General features: G+C 37.9%; 1 protein-coding gene across 3 annotated transcripts in view; it reads left to right on the plus strand.

The window, feature by feature from the left end:
• Window positions 1-13,002, plus strand: part of VEPH1 (ventricular zone expressed PH domain containing 1) — a 246,174-nt gene extending 233,172 nt beyond the window's left edge. For all 3 annotated transcript variants that reach the window (XM_025377014.1, XM_025377016.1, XM_025377017.1), the window contains 2 exons: window positions 6,749-6,885; window positions 11,380-13,002. In XM_025377014.1, the coding sequence (XP_025232799.1) occupies window positions 6,749-6,885; window positions 11,380-11,616 (374 nt within the window). In that variant the 3' untranslated portion in view covers window positions 11,617-13,002. The remainder of the gene's footprint in view (window positions 1-6,748; window positions 6,886-11,379) is intronic.
• The last annotated feature ends 280 nt before the right edge of the window (window positions 13,003-13,282 follow it).

Below are 13,282 nucleotides of genomic sequence, written 5' to 3' on the forward strand. Positions count from 1 at the left end.
GGAAGGAAGGAAGGAAGGAAGGAAGGAAGGAAAGAAAGAAAGAAAGAAAGAAAGAAAGAAAGAAAGAAAGAAAGAAAGAAAGAAAGAAAGAAAGAAAGAAAGAGGAAGGAAAGGAAGGAAGGAAGGAAGGAAGGAAGGAAGGAAGGAAGGAAGGAAGGAAGGAAGGAAGGAAGGAAGGGAGGGAGGGAGGGAGGGAGGAGGAAGGGAGGGAAAAGAAAAGAGACAAACACACAGGAAAGCTTTACTAGAGAGTCCTTGTCCACTACAACAATGCTCCTGCTTGTTCTTCTCATCAAACAAGGGTGATTTTGTGAGAGTTTCCATGGAAAATTATTAGGCATCCACCTTACAGCCCTGATTTGGCTCCTTCTGACTTTTTCTTTCCTAATCTTAAAAAATCTTCAAAGAGCACTTATTTTGCTTCAGTTAATAATGTTAAAAAGACTGCATCGACATGGTTAAATTTCCAGGACCTTAGCTCTTTAATGACGGACTAAATGGCTTACCAAAGTGTCTTGAACTCGATGGAGCTTATGTTGAGAAATAGTTTCCACTTTTTATTTTTATCTTCTAATTCCATTTTTTAATGAGCTTTTGAAGTTCCCTCATATATCTGAACTTTGTTGAATTTGATATATAATCTGTGCCTGATTGCTTCTGTTCTCCATCTCTTCTGCCCAGCTGCATGTCCCACAGGCTGCCATGTAGTGATTGTTTCAATAGGCTCCTTTAGCTCTGGTGTTCGGGTACCTTCCATGACTGGGGACACCTGTAAGCAGAGGGAGGGAGGAGAGTGAGGTTGAGTTATTGATTTGCTGGCTGCCTCCCTGCTGGGACACTGAAGGTCGACAGTGTCCTCTATTCCAGGCCACAGCTGTCATCAAATGGTGCTCTCCATACCGGTCTCCCACTGAGTCCTAACTGTTCTCTACCCTTTCCTCTTCAGGCGGAGCGAAGTTAGACCTGCATGGTTACTGGCCCCAGAATACCATGGCGCTTTTCCTACACCTTGCCCACTTCTAAGTAAATAATCTATTAACTCTATTAACTCTCCTCAATTGCTCAGCTTGAGATGCCATCTGTTTCCTGCCAAGACCCTGCATGACACATCACTGATCCTATCTGGGGCCCATGAGACTTCATGCCTGGGCTGGACCCTCACAGGCTCTAGGCCCCTTCTTAGTCCTTTCTAATGGGGCTTCAGAAAAACTCTCCCATAAAGTCCACTATATGACCTCTCTGTGACTGTTACACAATCTCTTTCCTGGATCTTACACCTAGAAAGCCTTGAATTGACTTCTCCCTTCAACCCTCAGCCCATGACTGTTCGAGAGCACCTGCTTTACACACTTGTTTCTGAGTTTGTTGACTCTTCCAGCTTCTTAGGTTCTGTTGTGTGTTTTTCCTCACACACCTACCTTGCTACCACTCTATCTGGAAAATTCTATCTGATCCTTTTCCACACTGTATCTGGAAAATTCTCTCTTCTTCATGAGGGTCCCAGCTCTCATGTCACCTTGTCTCAACTAGAAGTGGAATTTCTGCTCTTCAAATGCTGTAACATGTGGCTTATACTTCTCGGTAGCACTTGCCAAACCCTACACTGAGCAGTAGAATTTGTAAAATGCTATACCTTCCCTAGATAATAAATTAAAGCTCCCTGTGAGGGTGATTTTATAGCTCCTCAGATCCAAATATAGTGCCTTACAGCTTATCTGTGCTTGAAAATACATATAGGGTGGATGGATGGTTGATAAATGAGCAGATGAACATTCTTTATTTTTCATTCTTCCTGCTGTGGATCTTCTCAGCTCTGGGAGACCTGTTATTATTATACTTATTCATCAACTTCATGTTGAATAAGATCAACCCCTTCAAAATTCATTTTTTTAGCAACAAATATTTTTAACTTGGTGCAGAAAAGGGATACAATTAACATATAAACATTTGTATTAGCATTCTGAAAAACTTTTAAGTTGACAAACACAGTAACACTTTGCGTTCCAATTGCACTACAAAATTCAATTTAATAACCCATAGCTTTTATAGCCAGTCAATATTTAAAAAAATAAACAGATCCGTGTTAGTAGAGAATGTCCTAACCAAATTGTGATGCTTTGTTTTTGGTGTTTTGTTTTGCTTTGTTTTTTTAAGAGATGGCATTTCACTCTGTCTCCCAGGCTGGAGTGCAGTGGCATGATCATAGCTCACTGCACCCTTTGACCTCTGAGGCTCAAGCGATCCCCCCACCTCTGCACCCCTCCACCCCTCTGAGTACCTGGGACTACAGGTGCATGCCACCATGCCCAGCTAATTATTTTATTTTATTTTTTATGGAGACAGGGTCTCGCTATGTTGCTCAGCCTGGTCACAAACTCCTGGTCTCAACTCCTGGCCTCAAATGAACCCTCTGTCTCGGCCTCCCAAAGCACTGGGATTACAGGGATGAGCCACCACACTTGGCCAAATTGTGGTGCTTTAAATGAAATAATGTGTTAATTGGAAACTGAGGATGTGTTTGAATATCCTCTATGTTCTACATGCAAACAAGATTATTTTAGATGATACATGATCATACCCTGATAGTATCACTCCACATGATATTTTTTAAATGGAATATGATAATCTTAGAAAAAATGGTTTCTTGATGTAGCTGTGAAGAGGCTGTGATATCATATCTAAATCACTTGCTTCAAAGGACATACTATGGGCAACAGACCTTTAGAATGACACGTCCCCAGTCATGCATATGTTAGATATAATAGCAAAAAAAAAAAAAAAAAAGTTTTTTTAAGATATGGGATATTAGAAAAATTTTGTTTTGTTTCTTGAAATTCTTTTAAAATTAATCTCACAACTCCAAATTGCCTCACTTTTACTGACTTCTCTGAAACTGACTAATACCTAAATTTGGGGCCTCACATTCAGCTACTTTAAAGTTCTGCTAACATTTCCTTCCTAAAACCGTTTCCATTGATTTTTCCCCCTAGGGCTGATTTTCACTGGTGAAAAGTATTTGCTTCCTGGCTTGTCTCTGAAGTCCTTCATCCTTTGTTGTTAGTAAGCCTATCATTTTGTCTTGACTGTCTCATCATAGTCATTATATCCCATTCACCCATGTCTTTAAGGACTCCAACAATTTTGCCAAGTGTTCCTTGTAAACTTTGGTCACACATAACTCTTCAAGTGAAACATTTGGATCTGCCTTGAGAAAAAATAAAGTAGATAACCCTCTATGTCAAATCCAAAAGGATCCATGTACTTAAATTTTCCCTAAGTCAATCATTATTTCAAATCATCTCAGATATCATAATTATTTCAAATGTTTTTTGAGTAAATATGAAAGACTGAGACAGGAAAAATGTATCATTATTAAATAGCATTACATTAAATCATCTTGTCATTAAAACCATGGTACCAGCCTGAGCAACATGATGAAACCCTGTCTATATAAAAAGTACAAAAAAAATTAGCCAGGTGTTGTGGTGCGCACCTGTGGTCCCAGCTACTCAGGAGGCTGAGGTGGGAGAATCACCTGAGCCTGGGAAGCAAAGGTTGCAGTAACCCAAAATCTCACCACTGCACTCCAGCCTGAGTGACAGAGTGACACCCTGTCTTAGGACAAAAAAAAAAAAAAATCATGGCAAGAAAGCAGTGATCACAAACTGTAAAGTCAAGTCTTTCCTAGAAGTGGGACTGGGGTGAGGGAGAAGCAGTGCCTTGTGCTTTGCTATTTACCTCGTATCCTCACATAAATTTCTTTCTTTTGATTTTTGACCTCCCAGAATCCCTTTTTAAAGGGGAGGGGGGCGGCATTATTATTTTCTCTTGCTGATTAGAAAATTGTAGTTTAGAAGATTCAAATCTAAATCTTCTGAGTTAATATTAAAAATCCTCGAACATTACAATTAGATTACCATGTTCTCTCACTTGAAAATGTGAAAAATGGGTGTTTTAAAATTTTTTAAATTAATTTCAGCTTTGGTATTTTGTTTTCGTTATTTGTTTTTACTTATTTTTCCCCTTTTTTCCCCTCTTGGATCACCTCTTGAAACCTTTCCTCATCCCAGCTAGGCTGCTGCACCCTTTATGACTCAACGGTGCACTGTTAATAAACATTTACTGAGCCTCTAGCCCAGCAGGCACTGTGTTAAGGCTGTTCCTGCTCTCAAGGAACAGGTAACCCTGGGGGAGACACAGTACCCTAAGCGCTTTAACTGAAGTCTCTGTGGATGTGGTTGCACAAAGGAAACCACTATGTTTATGGAAAATTTAAATTTGCAAAGAGCATTACTAGCTTTAAGAATGCTCCATGTCAGACAATTTCTATCAAAGCAAAGCAGAACTCTGAAATTTTTTTCTTTATATTAATTGTAAGTTTATACTTCATGAGTTCCTGCTTTCCTTTGCCTCTGCTATGCTCCTTAGTAACCTCCACTAGAGCTTCTCAAAAGATTGGAGGTCTCATCACTGAGGTCTCAGATCAAATGTCACCTTGAACATCTAAGCTCTTTCCTGATCACTGAAATGCATGCATGCACAGCAAGTCCCCAAGTCACTTACTCCCTATTCTGTTTTCATCATAGCCCTTATCACTATCTTACAATAGATTTGATATGTATTTTCAGTGTTTGTTTGTTTGTTTTTTGAGACGGAGTCTCACTCTGTTGCCCAGCCTGGAGTGCAGTGACGTGATCTCAGCTCACTGCAACCTCCACCTCCTGGGCTCAAGTGATTCTCCTGCCTAACCTCCCAAATAGCTGGGATTACACCCAGCTAATTTTTGTATTTTTGGTAGAGATGGGGTTTCGCCAAGTTGGCCAGGCTTGTCTCAAACTCCTGACCTAGGTGATCCACCCACCTCAGCCTCCCAAAGTGCTGGGATTACAGGAATGAGCCACCGCGCCTGGCCAGTTTTTAGCCTTAATTTGGAGTTGACAATGGAACAACCAATTGAATAGTTATCCAAAATATATATATATATATATATATATATATATATATATATATAGTACTTTGTTTATGAAAACTCTACATTTCGGCTGGGCATGGTGGCTCACACCTATAATCCCAGCACTTTGGGAGGCCGGGGCGGATGGATTACCTGAGGCCAGGAGTTTGAGACCAGCCTGGCCAACATGGTGAAACCCCATCTCTACTGAAAATACAAAAATTTAGCTGAGCATGGTGGCGATTGCCTGCAATCTCAGCTACTCAGGAGACTGAGGCAGGGGAATCACTTGAGCCTGAGAGGTAGAGGTTGCAGTGAGCTGAGATCTTGCCACTGCACTCCAGTCTGGGTGACAGAGTAGACTTTCTAAAAAAAGAAAAGAAAAGAAAACTATACATTTTATTATTTTTATCCTGAAAATGCTCTGTAAAGGTGAGCAATCCTGTGCGGCAATTATTAGACCTATATTAGAAAAAAGAAGTGGTAGTGTACAAAGGGCAGGTTGTGTTCATATGGTCAAAGAGGCGCTGTCCAGAATTTTTCCAAAGTGATGGAACAAATTTTATTGCTTTCAAGGTGCTATGAAAATTGAAGATAAATATATACAAATAAATATTGTCCTACTACAGATTGAGCTTTCCATTGTCCCCTTCTTGCTGAAATCAGATGCTTTCATCTGAATTTGAAGAGTGAATCTTATGTTGTTGGTAAAAGGAATAAAATTCTTCAGTTCAGCATCTAAACTCTGACATTGCAATGGATCTTCTAATTCTATGATCATTTGTAATCATACACACTCTGCTTCAATGTAAAATTAGTCCATTCAGTCAACAAATATTTATACACTTCCTACTATTTGCCAGGCACCATGTTAGATGCTTGGTGATTCAACAGTGAACAAAGCCAAGACCCTGACCTTGTGGAGCTTCCAACCGAATGAGACAGAAAGATATTAATCAGATAAGCACTAATATCTATCTACAAATGATAATTCCTGCTATATAAGGAACATGCTATGTGCCATGAGAACTTATGGGGGAAAGCCACCCTCATCTGGATTTGGAGAGGGCTTTCCAAATGAAGCAACATTCAAGTTGAAATGTGAAGTGATCAGTTGTTGACTAGGTGAAGATGGGAGTACAGAGAGGGGAAAGAGAGTATGTGTGTTCCAGAGAGTGAGAACAGCATGTACAAGAGTTGGGTAAGTTTGCCTTTGCAGCTTAGTGTTATGGCTTTAGGAAACATGTCTTTTGGAGTGCTGCATTGACTTTTGCTGCCAAATAGCTAAATATACTTGGGTTTATGATTATTTATAAAGCTATATTTCCAGCAGTTCATGTGTCATAAAGCATGGAAATTTGTTTTTTATTACCTAGTTACTGGCAAAATCAAAATGAAGCTTATGGCATACTAGATACTTTGTGCCAAAACTTCGAACTATTTCAAATTAATTTGGTCATTCCGACATTAGAAATGGAACACCATGAAACAAAGAAACTAAGCACAGAAAGCTAAATATCCAGAAAAACTTTAAATACTGTTAACCAGATGCTCTTTGTGTGAGCCAATTCCTTTTGAAAATGTCAATGAGGGCTTTCAACAGTTTTCCATTGTCATATCTGAATTGTGCATTCTTTTAGGGACAAAGGAGGAAAGGTTAACCAAAGTCATAATTTATTAGCCTACTTTCCAGATATGCTAACTGGGTTCTGGTACACTGTACAGTTCTGACTTTTGATCACTTACTCAGTAAATAATGGAAAATACATGGCATGATTATTCTGCTACCTTCAACAGTTGTAAATCAAGATGGCCAGCCTCTCATCGAAGGAAAACTTAAAGAGAAGCAAGTCAGATGGAAGTTCATCAAAAGGTGGAAAACACGCTATTTTACACTGGCTGGAAATCAACTTCTGTTTCAAAAAGGAAAGTCTGTAAGTTCCTCCATCATCTTTTACACTTGCATTTTTAAGGTCTTGATCTCCACCAATAGCTAGACATTTTGTCTTAAGTTTAAACTCTGATACTTTTTCCATCTCCATTTCACCATCTTACAGCATTGTTTTCTCATATATGTCTGTGTCTAGTCTGTTTATTCCTATGTTAGTTGGTTCACTGTCCCCTTCCAGTTTATTATGGAAGCTTGTTTTAGTTGACTTTAGTTGTTTTAGTTGAACTGCAGAGGGACTACTAGGTCTTGACTCAGACACCGTGCCCTTTGTTTCCTTGTGGACCATGTACACAAATTCATGACTTATGGTATTGGCTCTAACTTTTTATAAATATAGTTTATAATTGGAAGTGGGGGTCCAAAAAAGGAGGACATAGGCAAGGAGGAAAGAATGGAGGCTGATTTACTTTAGGTACTTTTTATAGTCAACAAAGTTTAATTCTGATTAAAATATTACTGTCTTTCATCTATTTAATATTCAGTTAATGAATATAGTAGAATTGTGATCAAACTAATAAATATTTAATATAATTTTCCATTTGAATAAGATGCTCAGTAATTATTTGTATTGTGAATTTTCAGTGGAAAATCTCTGAAGTAACATTCTATTCCAATCAATAATGCAAAGTTATCCTCTTTTCAAATTGGTTCTATGTATCATTAAACTCTACTGATTCAGGATCAAGAGGAATCAAATCTTGACCTACTTCTTGAGTATTTTAAAAAATAATCATAATGACTAGCATTTTTTCAGTGCTTACTATGCAACACCTTGGATTGCCTCTAACAATCCTCAAAATAATCCTATTAGGCCACCACTGCTATTATTGCCATTTTACAGATGAGGAAACTGAGTCAAAGAACCTGATTGGATTGTCCAAGGACAAAGCTAATAAGGTGAGAAAGGATATAACTGAGGTCAAGATCAGGCAGTGTTTCACCAAAGCATGTTCTTAAATGAGTTTACTGCTTCCCATGTATACTTAAAATACAGAGCCAGTGGCAAACTGTACTCACCAGGGATCTCCATAGAAACAGAACCAATAGGATATATAAAGACATATAAGAGATTTACTGTGGGAATTGGCTCATGAAATTATGGGGAGTGAGAAGTTCCATGATATGCTGTGTGCAAGCTGGAGAACCAGGAAAACTGGTGGTGTAATTCAGTCTGTGTCCTAAGGCCAGAAAATTAAGCGAGTCAATGATATAACTCCCAGTCCAAGGCCAAAGGCCTGAGAACCTGGATATGGGGGTGAGCTGCAGGGAGGGATGTAAGTCCCAGAATCTGAAGGCCCCAAAACCAGGAGCTCTGATGTCCACAGGCAAGAGAGAATGCATGTCTCAGCTCAAGAAGAAAGAGCAAATTTATCTTTCCTCCAACTTTTTATTCTATCCAGATCCCCAATAGATTGGATGATGCCCACCCACAATGGTGAGTGTGGATCTTCTTCACTCAGTCCACTAATTCAAATGCTAGCCTCTTCCAGAAACACCTCACAGACACATACAGAAATAATGCTTTCCCAGCTGTCTGGGTACCCATTAGCCCAGTCAAGTTGACACATAAATTTAGCCATCACATAAACCAAACTGTATGAATTAATTAATGAAAAGTGGTAAATTAGTTAAAAATTATAATTCATTCTGGGCCATATGCACTATATCTTTAGAGACCTCATTATAAAACTTACTTGAGGCCGGGCACGGTGGCTTATGCCTGTAATCCCAGCACTTTGGGAGGCCGAGGCCGGCGGATCACAAGGTCAGGAGATCAAGACCATCTTGGCTAACACGGTGAAACCCCATCTCTACTAAAAATACAAAAAATTAGCCGGGCGTGGTGGTGGGCGCCTATAGTCCCAGCTACTCAGGAGGCTGAGGCAGGAGAATGGCGGGAACCCGGGAGGCGGAGCTTGCAGTGAGCAGAGATTGCGCCACTGCACTCCAGCCTGGGCGACAGAGCGAGACTCCGTCTCAAAAAAAAAAAAAAAAAAAAAAAACTTACTTGAACATTTTAATCAACAGGAATCAAATATCATGTATTTGAATTATGGCAAATTCTGACTAGTGTTCTTTTAATAAGACTTCTGTTAACTTTTTGGATGAAAAAAATTTTTTTTGTGATACCTACTGTGTACTCATGTTACTTTCCTCATCTGTGTGTATTATAACATATACAGATGGACTTTTCTGAGGCGGAACATCTTTTTGAAAGGGCAGTTCAATTTAGACAGCTATTAGAAATTTAAAGAAACTTTTTTTCAGCATAGGTTCACACTAAAGCATGTTTAAAGTGTTTAAAATGACTATCTGAATTTTCTGTTTTTATTCAAGAAATCAAGAATAGAAATGAAGATGTAGTAATTTTCCAGATCCCTTAAGACAAAGCAGAGTCAATCTATAAGAATGTTTTTCTGAACTCAAATAATGACCTTTATACTTTCTGATTCATGGCTTTTTAATAAGGTTTAAAGAAAACACAATTTTATAATTATTATAATAACTCGTTTGACATGTTTATCAGGAAATAATGGTCTGACATTCCATAACTCTGACAAAACTTGCAGCTCAAATAGTGGGAAATAATTTAATATAGCATGAAGGCCACAGCAAAATACTTCTAATCTCCAGGGAAACAATAACCTACCAGTGGTCAACAGTCCTGCTGAAGCTTCAGGTCCTTGTAAAAGGGCCCCTTTTAAATGAAAGAAATGTGCATTTTAAAATGAGAGCTGAGGTTGAAAGACTCTAATGGAAGACTCTAATCTTTCACTTTTGCATTTTTAAGACCTTGATCTCTACCAACCAGCTAGGCAATAGTGTCCTTTGACTTTCTGTCTATTACTGTCTCAGTTGATTCACAGTCCATCTTTAAATTACTATGGTAACTTTTTATTTTCTTATCAATCTCTGTTCTATGCACTGCTTCAAAGAAAGGCAATTTTATTACTGTCAGATACTTACTGTAAAACAAATTAGGCTAGCAAAGTATTGTCTAGTGTGTATGTCTTCAAACTTTATCCTGTGTACCCTAAAAGAATGTTGAACAATCTATGTAATACCTTGCAACATTTTAAGTTGCAGCAACACTTTTAACATAAGTTTAACATTTGCCCGGACTGTAATTTCTGTTGAATTGTAAATATTGACATTTTAAAACAAAAGGATTACATCTCTCCATTAAATGTAACCACTGGATTAAAATACCATAGCAGTTTAACACCTAACACTATTTTTTAATACATAAATTAACTCTTTTTTATATAGAAATGTCCACATTGTTTCTCTTTTTCTTTTTTTTGAAATCATGTTTCTGTTCTACCTCTATCACAGCATTTTATCCTGAATGGCATTTCATTTTTCACTGAGTAAAACTGTATGTATAAATTGAAATTTGATTGTTTGAATTTCTTGTGACCATCCGTCTCCAAGTGTAATTTTTTCTGACTCAGTTATCTTTTCAAAAAGTTATATCCTTCATGAAAATACCTAAGTATAATGCCAAGCTTAATAATTATTAAACATTAAAAATTGAAATATTATTGAAAATGCACCTCATAATGAAATAGATGAAGAGTGATTGCATTGCCTTGGCTGATGGATACTTCCCTGATGTCAATAGTTGGAATTGCTTTTTTATTTGGTGTTTCTGAGATTTTTTTTTTACATTGGACAAAACATCATAGAAAGTATGGGATGAGTGAAGAGGTTGCTTTTTCATTGCAAAGTAAAAGGAGGGTGATTGCAACAGGAGAGGTGGGCAAGGAGAATTGGCAAACTTCTCAACCACAGGTACTTTCTTTAGTAGACAAAATGTATTCATATTAAAGACCTGAAATTGCTTCAAAGAAATATCTGACCCCTTAAAATTATTCGTCTTAGCCCAGGCGATGACCTTGGTATTGTAGAGATCCTTAAATTTTTGCTTTAATAAAAGGTGAATGTAATATCATTAAATATTCCTTCCCTTACTGTTTGTAGACAAAGCATGCTTCCAAAGCTGCAGAGAGTTTCAAAAACAGTTTGGTCTATGGGAACACTGGAAACCTCTCTATTCAATTAAGGTTTGGCAAAATCTTTCTCAGAGGTAGCACAAAGGAAAATTCAATTTCATGCCTCCCAAACTACCCAAAATTATAAGTTAATAGCACTCCAAATTGTACCATTGCACCTTGCTCTATTAATATAACGTTAATAGAAAATGAAAGAACTCTGAATTTTTCCCAAATCCCGCTTTATAATAATATTCTATAAATTAGTTATCTTGTGTCAACTTATGATACTCTAACAAAGGCCCGATTGCTCACTCCTTCAGTTATTCTAATGATTCTGAGGCCTTAGCACCCAAAATAACAAAGGTCTTGAGCTATAAAAAGTGAAAGGATTCTGGCCCTCTTAGAAAATTCTCCAGTAGCCAGAGATCCTTGCCTACAGTAACAGCCAGCCCATATTCTTTTCTTCCCATGCCTTTCAGAAAGATGACCCTGACGACTGCCCAATAGAACTCAGCAAAGTGCAGAGTGTGAAAGCTGTGGCCAAGAAACGCAGGGACCGCTCTCTCCCCCGGGCTTTCGAAATCTTCACAGACAATAAAACCTATGTCTTTAAGGCCAAGGATGAGAAGAATGCAGAAGAATGGCTCCAGTGCATCAATGTGGCAGTTGCCCAAGCCAAAGAGAGGGAAAGTAGAGAAGTAACCACATATCTGTAGGGATTTACAAGTCAGCCACGACAACTACACACCACAGGCATTGTATTATCAATGCCAATGTCAAGAAAAAGAGCTAAATTTACCAAGCCATGTTGTTTTTTTACTAAATACCAATGGAATTCTTGTCCTTTAAGAAGAAGGGCCTAAAATGGCAGGATTCTTAGTAAATGTCATACCCTAACAGCTTTAGTATTGACTTCAGAATATATCTGATGCCTACAAAAATAAAATAAAACAAAAGGAGCTAGAGAGTATGCCCTCAGACAGTGTGGGGCCAGGAAGGGAAAAGTCACTGATAAAAGAACCTCTGTAGATATGTCATTTAAAACTATGAGAAAACAGCATGAAAAGATGCCTGAACTATCCGTCTTGAGGAAAGATTAGCACTTCTGATGAAAATCACAGTCTGTCAAAGGTATTAAAAGAAAAATTTTAAAAAAAAAAACCGTTAGAAACATTGAACTAATGTACACTGAGAAAAACCATATAACTTACTTATAGACATATAATTACATGATCCTCTCTTACTACAAATGAGGCTAACACATGGTAAAATGGTTCTCAAGTCAGTTATGTCATTAAATACTTCTCTTTCAGAATTATTTAATTATTCCCTTTAAGTTCATTTTATATAATCTACAGTTTAGATGCTTGGACATATATCCTGCCCAAGGCACTAAGTGTAATATAGAAAAAGGATAGAAAGCCATTTTCTCTATCTTCAAAATAATGTGCCATCTCCATTAAAATTAAGACTTCAAAGTTCTATAATTTTTTCTTTGTATTCAACCTTTTAATACCTCCAAATTACAAATATCTATGTTTTCACTACATAGATATATAATTACACTATGATAGACAGAATGCTGGAGTGATTCTCAATGATCCATGCCTTGGTATAATCCTCTCCCCCACTGAGTGTTGGTGGGACATGTAACCTGCTTGTAACCAACAGAACATGGCAAAAGTGATGGGGTCATCTCTCCCATAATTATGTTACATTATATAGCAAAAGTGAAGAGAGGTTGCAGATATACATAAGGTTTCTAATCAGTTGACTTTGAGTTAATCAAAGAGACCCCCCTGGGTGGGCCTGACTTAATCAGACTAGTCCTTTAAAAGAGGGTAAACAAGTCAGAGACTCTCTCTCCTATTAGCCTTAAATAAGCCAGCTGCCATGAGCTCTACGGCTGGAAGGAAATGAGTTTTGTCAACAACCATGTGATCTTGGAAGAAGCATCTGAACCTCAGATAAAAGCCCAGCCCCAGCCAACACCTTGGTTGCAGCTTTGTGAAACTCCGAGCAGAGGACCCAGCTAAATCACGCTTGGACTCCTGACCCACAGAAACTTTCAGATAATAAATGTATGCTGTTTTCAATCTAAATTGTGGTGATTTGTTATGCAGTGATAACTAATACAAAAGCTAAGTTGGGCTACATACAAGGGATCACTTTTTCCTTGAAATTTATTTATTATGTTGTCTAGTATAGAAACCTAGAGAAAGACTATGAATGGCCAACACCTTGACCCTCCTGCTAACTTACTAGGATAGGAAATATAAAAGAGACCATGTTTGCAAAAGGAAACAATTCCATTTTAACAAGTAAAGTTTGAGGGTATTGTGAGTCACAGAATTTATTACACATTGGAAATAGAGTTCTGGA

The sequence above is a fragment of the Theropithecus gelada genome, chromosome 2 (assembly GCF_003255815.1).
Source record: "Theropithecus gelada isolate Dixy chromosome 2, Tgel_1.0, whole genome shotgun sequence".
Lineage (NCBI taxonomy): Eukaryota > Metazoa > Chordata > Mammalia > Primates > Cercopithecidae > Theropithecus > Theropithecus gelada.